Raw genomic sequence first — 27,823 nt, forward strand, 5'->3', positions numbered from 1 at the left:
GGGCCCGTTTGCTCATTGCCAGGAATCCGAGAAAGCAATCCTTCCCCTACCTCTGACTTTGTCGCTCAGGTGAACCACATCAAAAGAATGGATGATCTTATGTCAACTGCACAGAGCAAACTTGACATGCTGGTTTTTTAGATTGTCGGTGTGGATCGAGTTTTGTGATTCAGATGCCCTCCAGACTTGCATTCTGTTTTATCCCACTGCATTTAGCATGTGACACACTGTATACAACTAGTCTCGAGCTAAGTTTGGATTTCTGTCTACCTTTCATGTGCGTGAATTGCCATTTGTTTTCTGCATGCAATGCTCACTTTTTTCAGCCTGAGATTCTGCTTTTGATCTTAGACCATGTTATTGCACATAATTGCATTCTGTTATAGCGCACTGCATTTGGCATGTGACATGCTGTACACAATTCAGATTTCCTGACATACTCCTGCTTTCTTCGTTCGGCTTGGTACCTAGACTTCAAGTGTCACATGGTTTCAAGATAAGTCTGTACTTTCATGTGCATGAATTGGGATTAGGGATATGAGCTTTAAAATTGCACATACACGCTTCTCTTGGGTTGAGGCAGTTAATACGGTTGTTTCTGTTTATGTACTTTTTCGTTATCTTTTTGTTTCTGTAGATTTTTGCCTCCAAGCAAACATTGCCTTGATAAAGAGGCCCTATGTGGCTCCGAAACTTTGGCCATTTGCTTTTACATGGAACCAATAAAGGTTTACTTTGGATGTGCCAGCTCTTTCTTCTATTGCCCTCCAGACTTTTCTGGAACAGCCTTCTTAGACCCAGGCAATTTAATTCCACAAACACCAGAGCTTTCCCATTGTCGCCCATGAACTCTCACAGCTGTTATCCATATATGACCTTACTGCCAGTTCTGTATGACCTTTAGATCAAGGGACATCCACATGAACCAACCAAATGAACTATATTCTCACCCCTCTATCCTGATTCTTCTATCATCTATTTGTAGATCCATACCGACCATCTTTACTTCCCATAGAGGTACCTTTGTGCTGCATAAGTTAGCAGCTATTCCCTGACTGTTTTTGGATGTTGTCTAATTAACGCCACTGAGGATGCTTTTTATGTTATAATCCTCCCCACCCCCTCATACTTGTACTGTCTACTTAGCAAAGTGAAAGTGACCAAGTGTAATCTATAATTTTTTAATTTTTTAAAAATTTTTTTAATGTGCCTTATAGGGAACCTAAAGTGAGAGGAACATGGAGGCTGCCATGTCCTCTTCATTCATTTAACACACAATGCCAGTTGCCTGACTTTTTGTGCTAATCCCATGCCTTTAATACTGTAAGTGACAGACCTAGAATGAGCTTGCAGATAAGATGCATGGGCGCTGGTCTGACTCCACTGGCTCCATGTTTGTTGCAGGAGTGTGACTCAAACGGCTAAAGCCAAAAGCTCAGCATGACAGCCAAGCAACTGGCATGATTTGTAAAGGAACGAAGATTGCAGCCTCCATACTCCTCTAACTTCAGGTTCCCTTTAAAAGGGCCACTGACCATTTAGGGCCTGTTTCCACTACATGCAGATTGGATTCAGGCTGAATGCAGAAAAACTGACTTCCATGAATGCCTTTGGGAAAATCTGCATCATAAAAATCGCGTTTAGTGGAAACAGGCCCATAGGCTTTCATTGGTGTCAGTTTTTCTGCATCCAATCTGCGTGTAGTTAAAACAGGCCCTTACTGTTTTCCTGCTGTTCTCCTTCCAATTCTGCTCTGGTTTGTTTTGGCTTCCAGCCAGATATATGCTGCTATGTATAGGCGGCTAAAGTTTCCCTTCTTTCTGTAGATCTTATAGACAGCACGAGAAACATGCTGGCTCACATTCTTCCAGAGTGCTCCGTAGGGTACAAGATCTTGGCTACCTTGGGATGCCTACTGGCAGTGTCAGTGTGTGGCTTCAAATGGAGGAAGGGAAGACTTATCCACAGGCGGATGGAGCAGGAGAGGAAGAGGAGAGAAGACACAATACGTCACATGCAGGAGGCCGTGCGCAAGTTTCACCAACAGGTAATGTGCATGCTGCAAACTAAATTACTGTATGTATCGTTTGTGAACTGGGCAGGACTGAGTGTGAGATGAGTGTAGATAAATATGTATAAAGAGTTAAACGTAGAGAGAGGCAGATAGATTAAATACTTAATTGAATCATAACTTACAGCCTGTCTAGACTTCAGCCGGAAACAACCCAAAATGGTACAGGGAAATTTGGGCGCACCATGCGCCGCTATAGACAGTAATGTCCATTATGGCTATAGTAGCGCTCGGACAGTAATTTGGGTGCCGTCAAAAGACTGTGCCAAATTACTTTAAAAACTGCATAATTGGGCTGCCAGCAATTGTTGGTAGTCGAATTACGTCTTGGAGGGGGAATAGTAATTAACCGTGCCAGTACTTTTGCTGGAGTGGGTGAGATTTTTTTGGCTTCTCCCTGTGCCCAAAGTTCCCGGCACCATTTTTGCATATACGACTTCAGTGCCCACCCCAACTAAATTTAAAAGTGATCTCCTCTGTCTTGAGACTCAATGTTAAAAATAGGCCTAGCTAATACTGTATTATACTCTGCTCCATGTAAATACCATAAACTCTGTATTACATGTTAAAATACAGTAATTGAAAGTATATTAGCCTTGGGGGGAGCATGGAACCCAGTCTTTATGCACAGCAAAGCCCACAAACGGTGTGCCCGCGGTGGAGGAGCGGGACACCGACGCCACATGAGGGGGTGATAACCGCTGGGCTGATTAGCCCGATATGCGCTAGACCTACCAGGATTGAGTAAGTGCGCTGTATAGCGCAAGCTGTATACCAGTTTTTTCATCAAGTTACGCTATGAATATTATATTGCTTGTGTTTTTGCATGGAATCTGAATTAAATACTTTATTGCCTGAGACGGAACAGTTTGGTGCCTAGTCATTGGTTGACTATAAAACGCTAGATCCACCTGGATGTGAGGTGGAATTCATCTGGTGAGTGGTTAATCATACTTGGGTTCCGGAGTTATGTTTCTACACTGGTTTTAAGACGCATGCTGCACTTTTTTCACTGGGGGAGAGTGGACCTATTTGTTTAAAACAGTAATGCACCATGTGTAGTATGTTTACTTTTTGCAGACCTTGAGAGAGATTTAGAAGAGGAGCGCTGTCATTCATTATTCATCCATCCATATACTGCATTCATTTTAAAGCTTGGTTTACACTTTGTGGAATTAGAATTGGAATATAAACCGTACAATAAATGGCAGATAAATACAATAATTTACTCTTTCCCCAAAATTAAGCCATCCCCCGAAAGTAAGCCCTAGCAGGAATTTCAATGTAAACTGGTTTCTGGAAGCACCCAAGATAGCTCAAGTTTCAAGTGCGTGCCCTGATCCTCACCCCTGTACCAAGGGGTCATAATCCAGGATTCAAACGAAGTATCAGCTCCACACAATTAAGTATTATTAGCTCTGATACTTTAAGAAGTCATAAAATGATGATGACAACCCATTGTTTCGGCCTATATGGCCTTTCTCAAGTTGCCACTCCAGTTATATGCAACTAACATGTCACAACACCTCTATTTTATACAGGTTATCCCACCCCTCGGGCAGGCGAACCACCTATATGGACCCAGGAAATAGAAGCCCTATCCCTAATGGCAGTAAAGGGAAAAAGTATGGCAACTTGTGGTGTTACTGGAGCATGGGCTGATGAGAAGGATCATGGCTCCATCATTGGGACAATCCTTGCACTTACTGCTACGCAGCAAATGCAGCGATTGGCCCAATAACGGTGACATGGTCCCGCCTGTGAAACCATCAGCTCCAGTAGAACCACAAGTTGCCGTACTCCTTCCCCCATAGGGTGAAGCTCGGGGAACACAGTGGCATGGAGCTGGGGGTAATAAGAGGATGCAGGGGGACACCAGAAGGACATAGAGGACATCGGGGGGCATGGGACACAGGACAGTGGTTATAAGAGGACACAAAAGGTGCAAGGAGGACACGGGTGTTTAAGAGGTGTATCTATCAGTGGAAGAGGCGGCACAGTGGGGAAGACAGGAGGACACTCAGCACAGGAACTTGTGTGATCATAAAACTGTAAGTCATGGCATGAAAATAAGCCAGAGTACATCTTTTGGTGAAAAAATTACAGATCTGTACATCAGATTAGAGGGACAACTGAGGAGGTAAAGAGGGGTGAGGGGAATAGAGTTGGGCCGAACCTCCGATTTTAGGTTCGCGAACTTCCGCGGAAGGTTCGGTTTGCGTTAAAGTTCGCGAACCGCAATAGACTTCAATGGGGATGCGAACTTTGAAAAAAAAAATTTATGCTGGCCACAAAAGTGATGGAAAAGATGTTTCAAGGGGTCTAACACCTGGAGGGGGGCATGGCGGAGTGGGATACACGCCAAAAGTCCCCGGGAAAAATCTGGATTTGACGCAAAGCAGCGTTTTAAAGGCAGAAATCACATTGAATGCTAAATTGCAGGCCTAACGTGCTTTAAAACATCTTGCATGTGTATACATCAATCAGGTAGTGTAATTAAGGTACTGCTTCACACTGACACACCAAACTGTTTACTGAACAGAACAAGTATGCAGTGGCGGGTTCACTGAACAGAACAGGTATGCAGTGCCGGGTTCACTGAACAGAACAGGTATGCAGTGGCGGGTTCACTGAACAGAACAGGTATGCAGTGGCGGGTTCACTGAACAGAACAGGTATGCAGTGGCGGGTTCACTGAACAGAACAGGTATGCAGTGGCGGGTTCACTGAACAGAACAGGTATACAGTGGCGGGTTCACTGAACAGAACAGGTATGCAATGGCGGGTTCACTGAACAGAACAGGTATACAGTGGCGGGTTCACTGAACAGAACAGGTATGCAGTGGCGGGTTCACTGAACAGGTATGCAGTGGTGGGTTCACTGAACAGGTATGCAGTGGTGGGTTCACAGAACAGGTATGCAGTGGTGGGTTCACAGAACAGGTATGCAGTGGTGGGTTCACAGAACAGGTATGCAGTGGTGGGTTCACAGAACAGGTATGCAGTGGCGGGCTCACAGAACAGGTATGCAGTGGCGGGTTTACAGAACAGGTATGCAGTGGCGGGTTTACAGAACAGGTATGCAGTGGCGGGTTCACAGAACAGGTATGCAGTGGCGGGTTCACAGAACAGGTATGCAGTGGTGGGTTCACAGTACAGGTATGCAGTGGTGGGTTCACAGAACAGGTATGCAGTGGTGGGTTCACAGAACAGGTATGCAGCCAGGGACAAGCTAAGCCTAACTAATCTTTCCCTATGAGAGAGAGTGTGCAGCAGCTTGCCCTACTCTCACTAATGCAGGCACACGAGTGACCGTAATGGTCGCCGCTGCCTGCCTTTTAGTAGGGGGGAGTGGCTTCAGGGGCTAGTGTAGCCTAATTGGCTACACTGTGTCTGCTGACTGTGATGTAGAGGGTCAAACAGGGCCGGCGCTACCATTAAGGCAAAGGAGGCAGCTGCCCCAGGGCCCCAGAGCTTGTAGGCCTTATAGTTTTTGAGAAAATCGATTTTAAAGTTTCAAAGGGAAAAAAAACACATTTAAAAACCTGCCGACTTTATTGGTTAATAGCAAATCCACCTTAAATGCTAGAAACCCTAAATTTGCAGGGTATGTTAAGGAGATCATTCGGAATAAGAGGAAAAAACAATTTTTCAAAAAGACCTTATAGTTTTTGAGAAAATCGATTTTAAAGTTTCGAAGGAAAAAAAGTATACTTTTAAATGCGGTAAATGTCACTTTTAGTAGCAAACCTAACGGTAGTGTAATTTTACATACATCAAACGAAAGCGCAATAAATTTCCTGACGGGGTTTCCAGGGGGTCTATACGCAGCCGCAGCGCTTTGGCCAGGGATCGCTATACAGCCGCAATATGGCTGTATGAAGATCCCTGGCATGTTTTCCTATTTTCCCAATTATTTTTTTTTTATGTTTAGAGTGTGGGAATTTAAAAAAAAAAATTGTGGGGTCCCCCCTCCTGAAACTTTTTAACCCCCTGTCCCCCATGCAGGCTGGAATAGCCAGAATGTGGAGCTCCGACCGATTGGGGCTTCACACCCTGACTATACCAGCTGCAAAAAAGGTCTCTTAATGCCGATTTTTGTTCCGGGGTATATGTTGGGGGGGCCCCCCAGGTTTATTTTGCCCTGGGGCCCCATTGTTGCTTAAACCGGCCCTGGGGTCAAAGTTGCATTATGGGGCGAACCGAACTTCCGCAAAGGTTCGCCTGCGGAACGCGAACCACGGAAGTTCGCATGGAACCGTTCGCAGGCGAACCGTTCGGCCCAACTCTAGAGGGGAACTTGTTTTGGTAGCTGTCCCGGCACACAATACCTTCTATGACTACTAGAGAATAAGAGTCTCCCATATTCCCCTGTCCAGGGCCTCACATTATAGAACAAGAGGCTATATATTTAGTACTGAGACTTTGAATGACAAGTAACACTGCTGTGTTAATGTTCTCCTGACCAGACCCTGTAAAAGATATGTGCTTCCCTTTACAATGCTCCATAAGCAACGCTCAGGAGTTGATCAGCAGAGATGAGATTAAAAATTGACATTCCATACAAATTTCCACAGATTTAACTTTTCCACAGATATGAAGCTGAGCCAATTGAACCTAGTGCTTGCTGGTTAATTCACAAACTTCCAGCTATAATTACATAGCAACTACAAATGTTGAACAATTTTAGGAAGATTTGCCATTTTTCTGTCAGAAATTGCGATTTTGACCTTACAGCCCCAGAAGCTATTTTCAGCTATTCAAACAAATATGATAAGTTACAAGCTTATCAAAGAAGTAGGGGCCATCATTGCTAAAAGCTTGACTGCATCAAACTGGAAAAACTCAACATCTCCAACTTTAGAAGAATAAAATGGCTCAATACTGTGAGGATAGATGGCACGATCATGAGGAAAACATCTGGAAGAAGCTCAGAGCACTTTATTATTAGAAAGACGCCAATCTTGTGATTAAGGAGGGAGGAGGAGGGGGGGGGGGGGTTGCTGGAAAAGTTTAGGTGTGAAGAATTTACATTACATTATTAGATTGTTGATGGCAGTAATATAAGAAATTGTGATTTTGATTCACAATTTTCTTCAAATGAAGCCTTAGCACTAAATTACAATGTACAGTAACATTTACAAAACCTGCATTGTCCATGTCTAGCTGTCCGGTGATCATCCTCTGCCCTCCCCATGTCCGCCCTCTGCCCCCCTCCTCGCATGGCTAGCTGCCTGGTGGTCGTCCACTGCCTCCCCATGTCTGCCCCCCCCCCAGCATGTCCAGCTACCTGGTGATCGTCCTCTGCCCCCGCATGTCCGGCCTCTGCCACCCCCTCACATGTCCAGCTGCCGTTTATCATCCTCTGCCCCTGGCCTGGAGTACACAGGCGAATGCAAGCAGTGGTATTGGCACACTACACTATCTGAAACGATCCCCCAAGCAGGCGGGAGGAGCAGCCCCAGAACCGGTAATCAAAGCTACTCTCTTCTCTGCTCCGTCTTCTAATTGGACCCAATGCTCCCACCTCTGAAACTATCGGGTCCAATTAGAACACGGAGCAGAAAAGAAAGCAGCGCTGATCGGCGGCTCTGGGGCAGCGCCCCCCATCTGACTGGTGGATCGGTTCCGATAGTGTGCGAACACTTCCACCTGCTCCTTGTATACGGCGCCTGTGACTATCACTGGACACACGAGGGGGGGTGCAGCAGAGGACGATCACTGAGCAGATGGACATGCATCTCTCATGCATTCTTGAAGAGAGCCTGAACTGAAAATAAAATGTCAAAATTACCATACACAGGTCATACTTAACTTCCATGTAAAATAACAAACACTGGTTCGCACGACAGCCGGGGCCCCAGCCTCTCTCACTTGCTGGGGCCCCCAAACCGCCATGCGATACCCAGAGGGAAATGTGGGCGAGCCCTGGCTCTCTCACCTCCAGGGTCTTCACCCCCATCACCTCCAAACTGAATGCAAACTGCAACACGCACAATTGCTCACTACCAGTTCAGGCAATTTCCTACCTCTATCTGGCCAGCAGGTGCCAGTCAGCCAATCAGGTGCACGGTCATACACCGTAATCAACGATTACGTCCAACCAAGCCTCCCACCTGAATGCTAATTGATGCAGATCCTGCTAGATCGGTATGGCAGGCAAAGGGTGTATGACCGTGCACCTGATTGGCTGACTGGCACCTGCTGGCCAGATAGAGGTAGGAAATTGCCTGAACTGGTAGTGAGCAATTGTGTGTGTTGCAGTTAACTTCCGTGTAGTCTACTCATCAATCTATTTCTCCTCTCCTGCGTCCCATTTGTCCACCGTGATCAAGGGAATTCTCCGTCCTCCATTTTGAAAATGGCCATTACCCCATAACAGCTTCATGGTCAGCACACTGTTAAACTGTAATATTGCCCACTTGGGACATAGGGAAACATGGACATTGCCTTGTACTTTCAGATGTAACTGACAGCTGCTGATATATAACTGACAGCAACTGGTATATGTCATTTCTGACAAAATCTTGTCTGAACTGGAAGGGATCTCTGTAAGAAGAAAATGGTGAGCTTCTAAGAGGAACTGACGGTGAGGTTAGTATGTAATACTCATTTGCAGCTACATCATGTGTTTATTTTAAATCCTTTTCCTCGCTTCAGATTTCCTTTAAATGCATAAGAGAGTCCGGATGGGACTTAAGGTGCCCATACACTCGTCAGATTGGCAGCAGATAGATAAGAAATGCATCTGATGATCTATCTGATGCGTTTTTAGAACATTTTTTTACCAGGATAGAATTCCAATAGATTTCAGTTTGAAATCTATTGAAATTCGATCTGATGGCATTTTTTTGCCATCAGATTTCCATTAAGGCCAATGCAAACTGATAAGCAATCTCATCAGATCGACCTAAATTTTCCACCCTGCCAGTTTGATGGAAATCCATCGAAATCGGCCATCGATCGGTCGATTGGCCAACCGATTTGCAATCGATCGATCAATCGGGATCGATCGGTTGGCCAGAAAATCGGCTGAGTGTATGGGCCCCTTTACTGGACTGACCCGTTTTCGAGTGCCGGGATCACCTTCCTTTAAAAAAAAAAAAAAAAAAAAAAAAAAAAAAACCACAGCTTTCACAATCACGTGATAGTCTAGTCCTAAATTGCGGTTTCGTTCTACAAATGATAGATTGTTCAACAACTACAGAGTTGGAATATCTCAGTTTCAAATCCTTGGAAATGTGCACAGAAAGTGGAGAGAGATGTCCATCTCTTATTAGGGTCGGCAATGATCAGGCAATAGATTGTCTTGGCATCTGTAGAGATTTCAGAGCAGCATCTGCAACTGATTATAAATCTCTTCCAAAACCTTTTGCACAATTTTAGTTAACATGTTTTTATTGTATTCAGTTTAACAAGCATGTGCAGAGGTCAACTCTCTCTTTTAGGGGCTGTTCACACTGATAAGAATTTGTGTGCGTTGTGTAGTAGTTGCGGGTTCATGTTTGTCACACACAAACAAAATGTATTTCAACAGCACAGCATTTCACCCAGATTTTTGTTTTGCAATTTGTCTGCATATTATTATTATTTATTTATTTATTTATTTTTTAATCGCACAGCATTGTTGCCTTTTTCCATGTGAAGTCCTATTCAAAATTGCTATGCTAACATGCAAATCTATACACCAGATTTGTTGCAATTGGTTGACACCTCCCACAACCTCAGATCAACTGGATCTAATAACTTCAGCACCCCCAGAGTCCAACTAAACACCTTTGGAGCTAGAGCCTTCTGTCATGCTGCCCCTAACCTCTGGAATGCCTTGCTGTCATGCTGCCCCTAACCTCTGGAATGCCTTGCCACACCCAATAGATAGCTTCAACCCTGGAGGCACTTTAAATCAAAACTGAAAAGCCAGCTGTTTAGTCTGGCATTTATGATCACATAACCCTCCCCCCCCCCCCCCCCCCCCTCTCCCTGTAACACATCACTATGTACTGATCTGAGACCGGCTTATACACATTGGATTCTACAGGAGAAAAGCACTGTACAAATGTTTTGTTGCAACAAGTGCAGATTTTTTTTCCCCTCAAAATTGCATCATTATTTAAACTTCACTGGTATGCACAGTAATATTGCAATCTGAAAATCGCATACAAAAAAAAACCACACAGAATCGCAGAGAAAAAAAAAATCAAAGGACAAAGCCCAACGAATTGCAAAACACAGGATCGGAAAATGTCATGAATGCAATCGCAAGCTGTTTTCTGGTCGCTAATTGTGATTCACGTTACAATTCAGATTGGATGTGTAGTTGTAGCACAGCGAAAAATCCTGAGGTCTTGAAAAGGTAAATGGGGCGCTCTGCCAACAAGGACAGATATCGCCATTCACCCCATTGTGGATGAACCCCTCTTAGGCTGAGTACCTCACAGTGCCAGATCCTAAGATTTGGGCGGACCTAGGAATCTATACGCCTAAAGTGGACCTGAACTCAGAACTTCGTCTCTGCTCTAAAAGATACACAACAGCATAATAACCTATAAACAAAAAAACATTTCTTTCTTACACCTGATGCAAATCCTAAAATACATCTGCACAGTTTCTACTACCTGATTCATGGAAACAGACATATTGTTTACAGCCTGTGCTTTCAAATGGGCTTAACTGCTTATTTGTCATAGGCAGTCATGTGACACAGGAGATCAGATTACAACTAGTGATTAGACACAAATGAGGGGGCATTACACCGGCTAAGCTCTTTAAAGAGGAACTCCAGTGAAAATAAAAGTGCTTCATTTTTACAATAATTATGTATAAATGATTGTCAGTTTTGCCCATTGTAAAATCTTTTAAATCCCTGATTTACATTCTGACATTTATTACATGGTGACATTTTTACTGTTGGCAGGTGATGTAGCTGCTGCATGTTTTTTTTTCTGTAAACTGCTATTTCCCACAATGCAGCAAGGTTCACAGGAAACTGCCAAGAGTACATACTTTTCTTCTTTTTTGGGGTTTCACCACAATATCAGCCATACAGCGCCCCCTAATGGTCTGTTTGTGAAAAGGAATGATTTCTCGTGTAAAAGGGGGTATCAGCTACTGATTGGGATAAAGTTCCATTCTTGGTCGGAGATTCTCTTTAAATACTCACAGGGTGCCATTTCTGTTACGTTTTCCTTGTGTCCTGTGCAAGAGTTTAGGCCCGCTTTAAAGATATTACAAACAATAATTCCTTCAAAACTTATAGTGTGCTCAAGCGTGACTATAACCTCCCAGGGCACATATATTTCAGATGTTTACAATTGAAGCACGCATTTCATGTGCAATTTTTATCGAAAGGCAGGACCTTGTTGGTGCAGTCCCTTGCTCCTGTGGGGGAGATTGCAAAGCACGAACTGGAACATGTGATCTCCGCTCTGTACAAAACTTTGCCTCCAAGAGGTCAGCCGGGGATAGACAGCCTCCTTCAAAAGTGGCAAAACGATATTCCTACCCTCTCTGCTGAATCTTGGGTAACTATATTAGGTTTCTCCATTACTACTAATGTTTCTGCCCGTGACAGGCTTATAGCACTGAAGTTTTTACACCGCAGCTATTTGTGCCCCGTCAGATTACAGAAAATGAATCCCTTAAATCTGGGTCTTTGTAACTGGTGCCAACAACCTGGGCTAGTGTGGCTCTGCCCATTTGTCCAGCGGTATTGGACTCGGGTACATGCTGAACTGCAGCAAATTTTTGTAATTTCACTTGATATACCTGAGGCCTTGCTGCTGGGCAATATGGCGGAGGATGCTCTCTCCACGCTCAAGATGTTGGCTTTCCGTAGCTTTCCATTCTCAGGTGGAAATGACCACAACCACCCAGAAAGAGGGATTGGGTTACATATGTCCACAAGGTACTGGTACCCTTGAAGCACCTGTATGCTAAAACAAAGTGTGGTAAAAAGTTGAGAAAAGTCTGGTCCAGCTGGATATCCTTTTACAAGTTAAAAATCTATGCCTAACCTGCTGAGGCACTCGTGTGGTAGAATTGTAGGCATTTTCAAGCAAGATGTGACAGGCTGTTGCATGTCTCTCCTTTTTTTTTTATTTTTTTATTATTACCATTTGGGAACCTATAACTGATTGTGTTCAGCCCCAGCAATGTTATGTTTTTTTATTTTTTTATGTTGCTTAAAAAAACTAAAGTATTTAAAAAATAAATACAAAAAAAAAAGCCTAGGGTCTTGTCTATTCCAGTTAGATACAAGTTGCTATTCTGGGTTGACAAGATTTTTCTTTAATTACCTGAACAAAAGAATCTTCTTTCAGCAGGCAGCTTACACAGGAGTGTGAACTCTGGCCTGAAAAGCACCATTTGGCTACTGGGGCCAAGAGCCAGCCCAGAGCATGGCAGGACAGCAGACCTAGTAGAACCACTAGTAACAGATATTAAATAGCTTTATTGTATGAGTTTTGCCTCTTATTTTTTTTTGAGATACCGTACTTGTGATCTGTATGGAAAGTATATCAGTCGCCTGCTAACGTCCTGATGGACGTTTTGGTATGACTTTCAGGGAGCTGAGGTAAGCTGCAGCCCTGTTATTAAACTACTCAGGAGAGGAAGGTCACACACTATTCATGTCTGGTATTAATATGATCCATATTCTTTGAGGTTGCAGAATTTGCTATTACTATTTGTGTGCAATGAACATGGTTATATATAATCCAAAATTAAGAGCCTGAGTCTATCCCTCAGAATATATGTGGGAAAGAAACCACTGAAATTTAATCTAAATTCTCCATTTTAAAACCTGAGGGGCGATTGAGGCGCGCGTAGCGCACCGCGCCGAAAGATGGGCGTGGCCATGACATTGTATGGGCGGAGCTTAACCGTAGCACAGCAAATATAGCCAACTATGACCATTAAATAATAAATGCAGCAACCGTTACCCCAGACACCAGAAAATAAAAACGCAATTTGGGCCACATTTCAGCAGAAATCAAACGCAATTAGGGCACATTTTCAGCAGAAATCAAACGCAATTAGGGCACATTTTCAGCAGAAATCAAACGCAATTAGGGCACATTTTCAGCAGAAACCAAATGCAATTAGGGCACATTTTCAGCAAAAATCAAACGCAATTAGGGCACAGTTCAGCAGAAATCCAACGCAATTAGGGCACATTTTCAGCAGAAATCAAACGCAATTAGGGCACAGTTCAGCAGAAATCAAACACAATTAGGGCCACATTTTCAGCAGAAATCAAACGCAATTAGAGCACAGATCAGCAGAAATCAATCGCAATTAAAGCACAGTTCAGCAGAAATCAATCGCAATTAAAGCACAGTTCAGCAGAAATCAATCGCAATAAGAGCACAGATCAGCAGAAATAAATCGCAATTAGAGCATAGATCAGCAGAAATCAATCGCAATAAGAGCACAGATCAGCAGAAATCAATCGCAATTAGAGCACAGATCAGCAGAAATCAATCGCAATAAGAGCACAGATCAGCAGAAATCAATCGCAATTAGAGCACAGATCAGCAGAAATCAATCGCAATAAGAGCACAGATCAGCAGAAATCAATCGCAATAAGAGCACAGATCAGCAGAAATCAATCGCAATTAGAGCACAGATCAGCAGAAATCAATCGCAATTAAAGCACAGTTCAGCAGAAATCAATCGCAATAAGAGCACAGTTCAGCAGAAATCAATCGCAATTAGAGCACAGTTCAGCAGAAATCAATCGCAATTAGAGCACAGATCAGCAGAAATCAATCGCAATTAGGGCTGCAAAAAGAAAAGAATTTACTCACCTGGCACTGAAGTCTTCTCTCCCCGTCTCCTCTCCTGGCCGGCTCCTCAGGCGCGCAGTTCCCAGTTCCCACGGAGCTCCCTCCCTCCTCCAATCTCCCGCGCTGATTCATGCAGGGCTACGGGAAGATGGTCTCCAGAGCAGGGCTTCGGCGGCCATCTTCCCGTAGCCCTGCTCTGCTCTGACAGCCCTGCGAGCTGTGGGACAACGAAACAGTGACGTCACGCTGACGTCACGGAGCCGCCGAGGCCCCTAAGATCTTGAGGCCCCAAGCGACCGCTTGGTTCGCTTTATGCCTCGCGGCGCCCCTGGCCCAATAGGCTGCCTTTCAAGTGACAGCAGGCAGCCTATTGGGCCAATGAAAGTGCAGGGATCTCGGCCTACAAAGTCACTGGACCTGACAGGATCCAGGGTGGGACAATTGGGAGTGGTCGTTAGTTTTAGGGGGAGCGCGAGTAAGTTAGTAGTGCACGCTACAGCAGTGCATGCCTACTTTCAAAATTTTACTTGCACTGCCACACTAAGCTGCACTGCTTGAGCAGTGTAGCTTAGTGAATCAACCCCTACTGATTTATCTGTGAGCCATCAAAAGAGCCACATCTGGCTCCCGAGCCATTGGTCCCCTACCCCTTCTGTAAAATGTATTTTTTTTTTACTGCTTAAATGTTTAGGAGCACATTTACAATAGATTTAATTTAGTAAATAGATTTCATGTAGTGTTGAGTATATTTATCTAACCACTTAAGGACCACAGGCTTAAACCCACCTAGTGACCAGGCTACTCCTTTTTTTTTTTTTTTTTTTTTTTTTTTTTTACAAACTAGGCCACTGCAGCTTTAAGTGCTCACTGCAGGGCCATACAACTCACCACACAAGTGATTTCCCCTCCCCCTTTAACAAAAAAAAAAAAAGATTCTCGACCCCCCCCCTATCCCATACCCCCCCCCCCCCCCAAGCCAATCACAGTGATCGGCTCTCCAGAGGTCAGTACAGTGTTGCTGTACATCCCAGCTCTGTATAATGTAAACGAACAGCGGTTTCGCTGTCTAACAGTCTTCTAGCGGCGATCGCTGCTGGGAGAGGCACACGCGATCTCCTGCAAAACTCTGCCCCAGGACTTCGCGCCAATTGGCTGGTAGATGTCCTGGGGCTGCTGCCATGTTCATGCCAATCGGCGTGGAGCCGTCGGCAAGGGGTTAAAGAACACCAGATGTGAAATAACCTAGAGAAACGTTCTCCTCTTTGCCCCCACATCCTACCTAAATGCCTCTCCGGGGTCGCCACGGTCCGGCACAACTACCGAGGCGCTGGAAGGGAGGGGCGGTATAGGCAGGGAGTGTTGCGTGTTGTAGGATGTGCACAGCCCAGCCAGTGCCTGCGCAGTGGTGCTGTTCAAAAAGCAGAGGTATAGTTGGCTCACTTCTCCTGAAGATCTATCTCAGAATAGTCAATATGACTCGATATTTGTAATAGAGAAAGACAAATGAGGCAGAAAACTTCAAACTACTTCAGTTGTTCCTGTGCATCCTTTTTTCTCTCATGAACTTGCCCACACTTGAAGGCCAGCTTATCAAGGAAGCTGTTGCTGCTGCTGCCCATAGCAGTTCCCCAGGCAATGTTTAGTCTATGAGGGAGGGATTATGCATAACTGCATTATGTGCATCAATTCTGGTTCTCTCCATCATAACCAACAATATAGCAAGTCCCAACTGCGCGCTTGTCAACAGTGGCGTAGCTAAGGAGCTGTGGGCCCCGATGCAAGTTTTATAATGGGGCCCCCTAAGCACTCTACACATAGCAATTGATGCGGAGCACCAAAACCTGCCAATGGCAACTACAGTGTCAGAGGTGCAAGAAGGGTGTGGGAAACAGTTTGTTAATTATTACCACTATTCAAAGTATCTATAGAGGTGATTATTATGAGCACAGGACCAATAGAGAGCTAATACTGTAGTTGAGGATGGGCCCTTCGGGGCCCCTCTGGCCCAAGGGCCCCGATGCGGTCGCAACCTCTGCAACCCCTATTGCTACGCCCCTGCTTGTCAACCAATTCAGCCCCCGGCTGCTGCCCTTGAGCGCCTTTTGGCTGCAATTAGTGTTTCTCTTTCTACATGTCATTGTTTGACATGCAGTGGTGTTACATGGCAGCAGAAAAACGCAACATGTCTTATACTTTTATACTCTGGTCAGATTGATCAAAATGGATGCTTTACCATGAGTCACTGCACTTAAGTAATAAACATTCTAGATATTTTGAAAACACAGTACACTACCACTGGATGGTGATCCCAGCAGGTAATTATTGTATGTACTAAAGCAATGTTCCATATTTGGCATCTGTTGTGAGTTGACCTTGGGATACAAATCCAAGTGGAAATTGTACATAGCAAGGAAATGAGCAGCGCTACTTTAAAACAGACTAGTGCCTACCTGCAAAAGAGTGCAAGCCCCACTTGTGGGATATAATACACACCGAGCATACACATGACCTGTCTACCACTGGAGGATGTTGGTTTCCTGTAACAGCTTGCATGCAACCTATTAAGTACTCGTCCCTTCCACTGCGAAGAAGTCAATCCTCCATGGGAGGGGCCTAATACTAACTAAATCCTAACCTATGTATATGCATAGCCTGGTGCGCTACCAAGTAAAATTGAAAAATCGAAAATTGCGCAAAAGGTGGATTAGCGCAACACCAGGCCGCCTCCGAATGGCCTCCAATCAGAGATGCGCTGAGCCCCCTCAGGAACTACAAACGCACCTTGAACCCAAACAGAAGCTCTGCATATACAGCAAAAGCATGGCTGTTAAGTGGGAGCAGCTGACCAAAAACAAATTAAATTAGTACATAGCAAGGAAATGAGCAGCACTACTTAAAAACAGACTAGTGCCTACCTGAAAAAGAGTGCAAGCCCCACTTGTAGGGTCAAAAACACACCGAGCATACACATGACCTGTCTACCACTGGAGGATGTTGGTTTCCTGTAACAGCTTGAATGCAACCTATTAAGTACTCGTCCCTCCCACTGCGAAGAAGTCATCCTCCATGGGAGGGGCCTAACACTAACTAAATCCTAAACTACCACTGCGAAGGAGGAAACCAACATCCTCCAGTGGTAGACAGGTCATGTGTATGCTCGGTGTGTATTCGACCCCACAAGTGGGGCTTGCACTCTTTTGCAGGTAGGCACTAGTCTGTTTTTAAGTAGCGCTGCTCATTTCCTTGCTATGTACTAATTTAATTTGTTTTTGGTCAGCTGCTCCCACTTAACAGCCATGTTTTTGGTGTATATGCAGAGCTTCTGTTTGGGTTCAAGGTGCGTTTGTAGTTCCTGGGGGGGCTCAGCGCATCTCTGATTCGAGGCCATTCGGAGGCGGCCTGGTGTTGCGCTGATCCACATTTTGCGCAATTTTGGAAAGTGTACCTGTCAACCAACCATGGTTTCCTTCACTGGACAAGAAGAGATTGTCAAAATTTCAATAGTAGAGTGCGAAATACATTACCAAGCCCTGGAGATTGCACAGAACCAGGAAAAAACTATGGGCCCGGCCAGCATCAGTCCAGAGCCTAGCAATAGGCTTGCCTCCAAGGCAATGGTTTCAGTGACATTTTTCAAACATATGCCCGGTCATGAAATATGGGTCCAGGATCAATGTGGCAGAAACACAACCATAAGAACACCACCAATTAAAGAGACTCTGAAGCGAGAATAAATCTCGCTTCAGAGCTCATACTTAGCAGGGGCATGTGTGCCCCTGCTAAACCGCAGCTATCGCGCTGCTAAACGGGGGTCCCTTCACCCCGAAACCCACCCCCGCAAGACTTGGTCGTAATCTTGGTCGTAAATCTTCCCTTCCTGGAGGCAGGGCTAACTGCTGCAGCCCTGCCTCCAGTCGCGTCTATCAGACGCGCATCGCCGCCATTCCCCCGCCTCTCTCAGTGAAGGAAGACTGAGGGGTGGGGGAGAGGCGGAGATACGCGTCTGACAGACGCGCGTGGGGCAGGGCTGAGGCGGTTAGCCCTGCCCCAATGCGGAAGCGCTCCCCCGCTTTACGGAGGGGATTTGGGGGTGAAGGGACCCCGTTAAGCCGCGGGATATCGGCGGTTTAGCAGGGGCACACATGCCCCTGCTATCTATGAGGTCTGAAGCGAGATTTATTCTCGCTTCAGACTCTCTTTTAACACTAATCCATGGGCCTAGCTCTCTGACAGGGGTCTTTATCCGTGAGAAACACACAACTCCACTTCTGCAAATCCAACCTGGTCTGTGCAAATGGTCAAAACTCCAGTTTTAGGTTCTGCCCCTTTGCTATGGCTCAAAGCTATATTTTATCATATATTCAGTGATATCCAAAGCATCTCATCTGATGTGTGTCCTTCCAGAACCCGGGAGTGGAGAGCCAGAAGATCCGTGATTTAACACTAGTAGAGCTGGCTGAAAAGCTTAAAGATGGGTCCATATCTCCAGAGAGTGCCCTCTACTCCTATGTGGAGAAGGTAAGAGCAGGCGACGAGCAATACAATACAATACAATAACATTTGTATAGCGCTTTTCTCCCATAGGACTCAAAGCGCATAGCTGTGTCTCAGATTAATACAGGGTTTCAGGCTGGGTTGTGTTACAGAGGAGATAGTCAGATGTTCATGAATGCCAGACTGAAAAGGTAGGTTTTCAGTTTAGACTTAAATGTTTCCAGGGATGGGGCTGTCCTGATTGGGTGTGGCAGGGAGTTCCAAAGTGTAGGGGCAGCATGACAAAAGGCTCTGTCTCCAAAGGTTTTGAGGTGGACTCTGGGGGTGACCAAGGTGTTATGTCCTTTTGATCTAAGATTGTGGGGGGTGTGATGTAGTTGCAACAAGTCCTTCAGGTATCCAGGGCCCAGATTGTGCAAGGATTTGAATGTCAGTAAGCCAATCTTAAACAGAATTCTCTATTTTATCGGTAGCCAGTGGAGTGAGCAGCAGACATCGGACAAGATTAAATGTATAATATGATAAAATAAGTAAAACGGCTTTAACCTCCAGAAGGCTATATCTCTGGATGGCTAAATCTATTGCAGTCAGTCACAGATGACCATTAAGCTGATGGAGAGGAAATTGGGCCATATCCTATAAGCTTTTCTCCTGAGTTTTCTCCAAGGTGATCATTCTTCATCTCCTCTAAATAACTCTTCAGTACTTTGCAATTTAAAAAAAGTACTTAAACTTAGGTAAAAATGTTATATCAAACCTATTTTGAGTATTTTTATTGCTTGGTGGTAGCTTCAAAAGTATTTTATTGATGAGATTTGAAACTATCTCCTAGGAGAAAACTCAGGCAAAAAGTTAATAGGATATATTTGGTGGAAGAACTCTCTGGCCAATATGCAGTTTTTCCTACATTTTCTCCTAGATTATACTTTTTTCATCATCTGTTTAAAATAACTCTTCAGCACTCTGCAATTGAAAAGGTACCAAAAAGTAGGTGGAAAAAATACTATCAAAATTATTCTGAGTATTGCTTGCCTGTGGTTTAGAATGCATTTTATTGAAAAGTTTAAAAATATCACCCAAGAGAAAATTCAAGGGGAAAAAGTTAATTACAAATGGGCCTCTGCTAAGTTGCTGTAAGTGTGGTAAATGTTCTATGTTGCACAATTCTTATAATAATACTTCCTACAGGCACTTGACGTACACAGTGATCTGAACTGTTTGACTTCCTTTCTATCTGACTGTGAAGACCAACTGAGAAAACTGAGAAACCGAGAAGAGGGGGGCCTTCTGTATGGGGTTCCAGTCTCTATAAAGGAATGCCTTGATTACCAGGTAATGAAATCAACATACTATGCTAACGCTTACACTGTAAACGCGTCCTCCTGTTTTGTAAGGAATATTGACTATATCAGGGATGCAAATTTGGATTTTGTGGAATTGAAATTTCCACATTTCCGATCGGAAAGCGGAAATCGGACTTCTGCTGAAATACCGCTGTTATGGCAACTCAGTGATTTTAGGCCAATCACAGAACTCTGAAGCATTGCACCAGTCCGAGAATGGAGAGTCTACTTGGAAGAATTAGGCCAATCGGAGAGTCCAAAAAACAAATTGAAAAGCTGAATCACCATTGCCAGAAATGGGTATTTCCACAGAATCTGAAATCGGCATTTCTGACTATTCCTAACTATATTGTAATTTGTAATGCACAACGTTTTTTACGCATTGCATTTAAACAACTTTTTGCATTATTTATTATTTTATTTCTTGGCTGGGTGGGTTTGTCATGCTAACTTCCTGTGTGAATGACATATAAAAAGAACAAAAACTCCCAGTGGCGGAAGTGAGTCACTCCACTCAATAACAATATAACTACAAACAAGAAAAAGATACATACTCCTCACATAGTGTGTTATCTGTAATAAACACGCTCTTGGCCTTGATTCACCAAACAACCATGATCTGTATTGAGGGAAATATTTTAAAAACCACTAAAAACAAGCTATAGCCATATAAAGCTTGGTTAGACTAAATAACCCTCTGTAAGTTTTCCAGACTCTGTCCCTTATCCCACCATCACCCACAGAAGGTAATTCATGGACTTTAAAGGGTTTTGAGCACCATGAATAAAAAATATATTAAACAAACCTTCCCCCTGTAAGAACCTATACGTTGGTTGCTATTGGCAACAGCACAACACACCTGTTACTCCGGCACCAGCAACGCATTAGAACTGTAACTCACAGCGACAGCATACAGGAGATAGAGTGGAGACAGCCACCTTCACCTTTAAGGGGTTTATTCAGCAATCAGTTATACAAGTATTTCATCAGGCATCTTTTGTTACATGTTGATTTCTTCAGAGTATAAACAGTCTTTCCTATGTCCTATGTACATCACATATATTTACAGCATACAGACATGAAGCTATTATTCTAAATAGGAAGCGTAGAGAGTAGGATAACATGCAGAAGAAGCAGTCCCCTCTGCCATCCAGTCTCTTACTTTTATATGAACATCAAAGAGTTAAATTCTGACATCACCCGAGCCATACCCCCAAGCCTACAATTGGTGGGCATGGGCATGTGACCCACCTCATCATCTAGTGCACCAGTGCTTTATGCCTTAGATCATAGCAAGGAAATGAACAGCGCTACTTAAAAACAGATGAGTGCCTACCTGCAAAAGAGTGCAAGCCCCACTTATGGGATAAAATACACACTGAGCATACACATGACCTGTCTACCACTGGTGGATGTTGGTTTCCTGTAACAGCTTGCATGCAACTTAAGTATCACGGAGGCCATTCAGAGGCGGCCTGGTGATGAGCTGATCCCACTTTTTGCGCAATTTTCAATTTTACTTGGTAGAGCGCCCAGGCTATGCATATGCATAGGTAGGATTTAGTTAGTGTTAGGTCCCCTCCCATGGAGGATTGACTTCTTCGCAGTGGGAGGGACGAATACTTAACAAGCTGCATGCAAGCTGTTACAGGAAACCAACATCCTCCAGTGGTAGACAGGTCATGTGTATGCTCAGTGTGTATTTTATCCCATAAGTGGGGCTTGCACTCTTTTGCAGGTAGGCACTCATCTGTTTTTAAGTAGCGCTGTTCATTTCCTTGCTATGTACTAATTTCATTCATTTTTGGTGTATATGCAGAGCCTCTGTTTGGGTTCAAGGTGCGTTTGCAGTCTCTGGGGGGGCTCAGTGCATCTCTGATCAGAGGCCATTCGGAGGCGGCCTGGTGATGCGCTGATCCCACTTTTTGTGCTTTATGCCTTAGATGCACAGAATGCAATGTTTTCCAAATATCAGCTCAGTTTACCTTTTCGTAGTCTGAATGTCGGGACATTTAGACCTGATAACCCATTATGTGTCCTTCTAGAGGAACATGCTTCTTGTAAATGACTTCATAATTTCTCTCCGAGAAACTATGCTTAAAGAGACCCTGCATCTCAAGTGTTTACTAGACTTTAGTATCTAAGGCTAGAATTCAAGTATACTTACATTCTAACACCCCCTAAGGTTGGTCTGTTGTGCAAAGGCAAGCATTTAATTATCTCCAGGGGGCTACTCCCTATCTCCCGGTCTTTATGCGATACACCATCTTCTGTGTCCCAGCGGCATCTGATGTAGTCTAAAGTGCCCACGGTGCGCAGCCCACAACAGTCCACACCAATTTTTTTAATTTATTTTTTATTCTAGGTGCCGGGCTGGATTTACCATAAGGCACTTTAGGTACGTGCCTACAGGCGCATGGTGATGGAAAGGCGGCTCACTCCCCTCCCTGAGTGCCTTCCTCTCTATGCAGAGTCCTGATGAGATTTTAAATGAGAAGTTTACAACCAGCTCTCAGTATTCCACTGATGAGGTCTACCTTCAACTGGGGTCACCTCCTAGCTACTTAATACTGAGGGCACCTTTTGGCTACCTAATACTAAAAGGCACCTGTAGCTACCTACGTTGGGCATGGGAAGTAAGGGAGAAGGGACAGCTAGGCCAGCCAGCACACTTGCATTGCAGTTCTGTGGGGATTTTGTAGGTTCATGGAGGGTGAAGTCTAGGGTGTCAGGACATATGTGCCTATAGGCTCCTATGATGTAAATCCGGGCATGATAGGTGCTCAGTTGGTGCAGTTCAGTTTATTTTGAAAGGAACCCCGAGGTGTGAGACCTATGGAAGTTGCCATAATTATTTCCTTTTTAAACAATACCTGGCTGCCCTTCTGATCTTTCAGTAGACTCTAAATCGCACACAAGCGTGCAACTAACCTTGTCAGATTTGTGATAGACGTGATCTGCCTGCTTGCTCTGGGTCTATGGCTTAAAGTATTAGAGGCAGTGGATCATCATGACAGCAGACAATGTGCATTATTTAAAAAGAAATTAAACACGTTAGCCTCCATATCACTCAGACCTTGGGTTCCCTTTAAAGAGGATGACTGACACCAAATGGTTTAGGCTAGATTTACATTGAATGTGCTTCATCAGTTGCCAGCCAGATGTGTTACGATGTAGTAACCATGGATCCTTTGCAGCGCGCAATGCATTTTTAGCGTAAAGCGAATCCATTGCCATTACATTGAGAGAGTGGTCGAAAGGATTGGTTAGCATATCCGCTTCTCATAGAGCAAAGCGTAAATTTATTCTTCCGTCATATATCAAACACCAGCGTCTGTTGCGATGGTGACAGCGCTCCCTATGATGACCTAACCGCATGTCATCACAGGGGGAGCTCTTACCAGTGCGACGCGCGCCGGGACAAGATGAAGATAGAGGCTGCGTGCAGGATCAAGGCAGGTGAGTTGAAACTTCGCTCTGCCTGCTCCCTTCGCCGCTATGCTGGAGACACTACGCCTATCTAACCTATACTGAGAGGTACCTACCTATCTAACCTATACTGGAGGCATCTACCTATCTAACCTATACTGGAGGCATCTACCTATCTAACCTATACTGGGGGCATCTATCTATCTAACCTATACTGGGGGCATCTACCTATCTAACCTATACTGAGGGGCACCTACCTATCTAACCTATACTGTGGGAACCTACCTATCTAACCTATAATGCGGTCACCTGCCTATCTAACCTATACTGTGGGCACCTACCTATCTAACCTATACTGCGGGCACCTACCTATCTAACCTATACAGCAAACGCCTATGTAGCCTATACTGTGGGAACCTACCTATCTAACCTATACTGAGGGGTACCTATCTAACCTATACTGAGGGGCATCTACCTATCTAACCTATACTGAGGGGCACCTACCTATCTAACCTATACTGGGGAAACTATACTGGCTACCTATATTGGAGATACCCTCTTATCTAACCTATACTGGGGCACCTATCTAACTTATATGGGGGCACCTACCTATCCAGCCTATACTGGGGGCAACTATATGGGCTACCTATACTAGGGGGGCCTATAGCTGACTACATATACTGGGGGCAGCTAGACCTGGCTAATCTATACTGCGGGCACCTATACCTACCTGTCTCCCTGGGGGGGGGGGGGGGGGGTCATTTTACACCCTTGCCCTGGGTCCATTTTAGCCAAGAAATTGCCCTGAGTGCATACAGAACATTGCATTGAGAGTCACGAAATCTGTTTAGCAAAGCATCCCCTGGCGCAGCAATTCCACTGTACACCAGCCCTTTATATAGACAACAAAAACCTGTATCTGTATGGCTTTCCTACACCTGTCCTGAAATGCTTTCCAGATAGTGGTAAGAACAGTCTCTGTTGGATTAGGATAAGTTCTACAACTTTTGAAATCTCCCTGACTGTCCTGTACTGGCTTTGGTTTTCTATGTAAAAAGAGTAAACTGTACAAAATCATAAGACAGCAGCGGAATCAAGTGGAAAAAGCAAAGTTAAAAACGGGTAATTGGAACAAGCAAATCAAAAACCAGGAAATATGAACAGGTTTGATCAGGAATTGTCAGGGCACAGAAGCCTAGTAACTGTGATCTTCCTGCAAAGTCTTAGATGAGGGGGGTGCTTATACAGGAAGCCCACAATTAGGGGACGGGGAGCCTTTACATAGGAAAACAATATGTGCTGCATAATAAATCCTGCTGGTGGAGAGGTACAAGTTCAAAAAGGTAAAACTGGGAGTTACTAGTTTGTTTAGAGTCTGTAGGAGTGAGGCATACATTTTGGCCACTCATACTTATATCGGCTAATTTAGCAGCTAATTTAGCAGTTTGCATTGCTGGCAGGCTCGGCTATTAAAATGTCCCGAGTAGCCAATATTGGTGGCGCCCAAACCTATGGTGGTACTCAAATGTCTGTGGTGGGGGATTAGGGTTAGGCATTAGCAGGGCTGATTAGGTTTAGCTGTAGAAAAATATCAGTATAGTTTACCGATGTTTTAGTATTTGAATTTGTACTGCAAAATAGTAGAATATTGGTAAATTTACTGATATTCTACTAATGGCTATTTTGGGAACCTAAATTTCCTGGCCTGTAATTTTTGGCATGTAAGCATGTAGGAGACCATCTACTGGTGGTACACAGTGAAGATTCACTACTATCCAGGCACATACTGTCACCAGCAGGTGAAACAAGGCATTATATGATTCCTGACACAATCTGCCACTGATGTTCTAGCCTAGCAAAGATGTAGCAGAGTATTCTGTGTGTAGTGCATTGCTATACAGTCCTCTATGAAAAAGCAAGGCTATTCACATACTGGAGGTAGAGGACATTTTATTTATTTATTTTAAGTATTTATATAGCGCTGACATATTACGCAGCGCTGTACAGAGAATATTGTCTTGTTACTAACTGTTCCTCAGAGCAGAGCTGGGACAAGGTCCTCCAGCACCCAAGGCTGAGACACCAAAGTGCGCCCCTCCATCCCTCCCACCCCAGCCGTCACACACTGATTGCTATTAGACTAAGAGGCTCCCCAGCCCCCCAATGCCTTAATTTCTAGTTATTTGGCTCTGCAGTCACTGCCATGTATCCCCTTTTCTTATTTATCTCTGCTTCAAACCCTATAGGGGAATGATAGCTGAGTGAGTTGTGCGCCCTCTCCTACACTGCGCCCTGAGGCTGGAGCCTCTCTCGCCTCTGCTTCGGCCCGGCAATGCCTTAGAGGGGCTCACAGTCTAGTTGCTACCATTGTCATATGTCTGTGTATGTATCATGTAGTGCATGTATCATAGTCAAGGGCCAATTTAGAAGGAAGCCAATTAACTTATCTGAAAGTTTTTTTTGGGACGTGGGAGGAAACCTGAGCGCCCGGAGGAAACCGATGCAGACACGGGGAGAACATACAAACTCCTTGCAGATGTTTCCCTGGCTGGGATTCCAACCAGGGACCCAGCGTTGGACGCTAACCACTACGCCACGTGCTGCCCATGAGAAAAATCTATTACTAAACATAATGAAACTGAAAAATACTACAAAAAAAATCTTTATAAACAGAAACTTTTTAGAAAAACCTCTTTCAAAGCAGATTATAAGCAAAAATAAAAAGTGTGTAAATTAATTGTGGCAACTTATAACACCTTTGGGATATTGCTATGTTATGTATCATGACCTTCCCCTTTACTTTGCTTTTTGGATTTCCAGGGTGAACCCTCCACATCTGGCATGGTCCAGTATCTAGATGTTTTAGAAGAGGAGGACAGTGTCATTGTCAAAGTCTTGAAGAAGCAAGGAGCTATTGTCTTTGCCAAGACCAATGTGCCCCAGTCTCTTATCAGGTGAGGACAAGCCAAGGTTCTCCAATTGGGAACGTGTAGAAAAGTTATGGTTTTGTGGGAATTGCTATACTGTACTTCCTTGCAAATAAAAGGAAGTCTATCAGAGGATTTGCACATTGGCTGCTGCCCTTTGCATACTCTTTTACCTTCCATGTTAAACATCAATCCACTTTGTTGCAATTTATTTTCTTTTCTGTTACGGCCAGCATTGAGTGCAGTAACCCGATCTATGGAAGAACTATGAATCCCCATAACAAAGCCAAGTCTACTGCAGGATCCTCGGGAGGGGAGGGGGCTCTGATTGCTGCTGGGGGTTCCATTCTTGGAATTGGATCGGATCTTGGTGGCAGTATACGTCTTCCATCCAGCTCCTGTGGAATTGCAGGACTGAAACCAACACCAAAAAGACTGAGGTAAGGATCAGGCATTATGCTGATGAGAAATTCAGAAGATCAGCATATGAAATATAACCTAAATTTCACCTTCATTTCCAGTATTAGCGGCCACCGCAATACTATCGAAGGAATGACGACTGGTGAGTGAATCTGATTGTGCCAAGGGTTTTGAGATTGTTTAAACCTTTTATAGTGCAACTGAAAGGGTCTATTAAAAGTACGTAACTTGTGGGATTTATTTAAGGAAATGATCAATGATGTCAAACCATGTTTACTTAAACATTCTTTCACATGCTGAAAGTCCACGTTTCCTATTTAAAGAGAATCTGTATTCTAAAATTCTTACAATAAAAAGCATACCATTCTATTCATTATGTTCTCCTGGGCCCCTCTTTCCTGTTTCCACCACTCCCTGCTGCAACCCTGGCTTGTAATTGCCAGTTTTAGGCAGTGTTTAGAAACCAAAAACATGGCTGCTAACCAGCATGTGATAGGCTCAGAAAAGTTCACTCTGTGACTCATACAGAGCCTGGAGGGGGCATGGAGAGGGTGTGTATAACTTCTACCTATCACAGCAGAGCAGCACATTCCTGCCTGAGCTGACAAAGGAAAGAAGATTAGATTATATAACAGAGATAATACAGCCACTGTGCAACTAGGAAAGGCTGCAGTAAGACAGACCACATTAGAACAGATATAGGAACTTATAGGATACAAGAAATAAGGCTGACAATTTTGTCAGTCTCTTTGTTTACTTATTTAAATGTTGGACCTTAACACAGCTTCACTTCTCTGCATTTCTCTTCTGTGAATCATCCCTATTGGCTGCATCCAGGGCCACTCAAAAGATAAGGCAGAAGCATGAAACTGTGTCAGCTGTTGAGTAGCACAGTAGTGGGGAATGGGAGGGCGACTACCATACATTAAAGGGGAGCAACAAGAAAGTTGACCTGGGGGCAGAAAAAGTGTAATTCCGGCCTTGGTGTCCTGTGTACACATATTTTGTATATAAGCAGTAAATTAAACAATTTTGTTTCCCAGTTCCAGTGGCTTTCGGACCAATGGCGAGAGATGTGGACAGTCTAGCACTTGGCATGAGAGCTTTGTGCTGTGATGAGATGTTCCGACTTGACCCCTATGTTACACCAGTTCATTTCAATGATGAGGTAATGAAAATTGCATCTGCTTTCACTATAATGAAGCGTTCAGTGGTATATTGAGTGGGAGTTGAGGAACTCTGAGCTTTGTTTGAGTGATCTCCACATACTTAGAACTTTTATCTGTAAATGGTCAGCCAGCAAGTGCTAAAGCCCAGCCTTTCATCTGCAGAGAGTATGGTACAGGCATTACA

At 44.2% G+C, this 27,823-nt stretch overlaps 1 protein-coding gene across 1 annotated transcript in view; it reads left to right on the forward strand.

Annotated features, from left to right (window-relative positions):
- The window catches only part of LOC137520961 (vitamin D3 hydroxylase-associated protein-like), a 110,238-nt gene that overhangs the window by 22,845 nt on the left and 59,570 nt on the right, over positions 1–27,823 (forward strand). Inside the window, exons 2-8 of the mRNA XM_068239597.1 lie at positions 1,827–2,047; positions 18,262–18,375; positions 19,540–19,683; positions 25,944–26,077; positions 26,284–26,490; positions 26,572–26,612; positions 27,514–27,638. Of these exons, the coding sequence (XP_068095698.1) occupies positions 1,850–2,047; positions 18,262–18,375; positions 19,540–19,683; positions 25,944–26,077; positions 26,284–26,490; positions 26,572–26,612; positions 27,514–27,638 (963 nt within the window). The 5' untranslated portion in view covers positions 1,827–1,849. The remainder of the gene's footprint in view (positions 1–1,826; positions 2,048–18,261; positions 18,376–19,539; positions 19,684–25,943; positions 26,078–26,283; positions 26,491–26,571; positions 26,613–27,513; positions 27,639–27,823) is intronic.

This window comes from Hyperolius riggenbachi, chromosome 6 (assembly GCF_040937935.1).
Source record: "Hyperolius riggenbachi isolate aHypRig1 chromosome 6, aHypRig1.pri, whole genome shotgun sequence".
In the NCBI taxonomy this organism is placed as follows: domain Eukaryota; kingdom Metazoa; phylum Chordata; class Amphibia; order Anura; family Hyperoliidae; genus Hyperolius; species Hyperolius riggenbachi.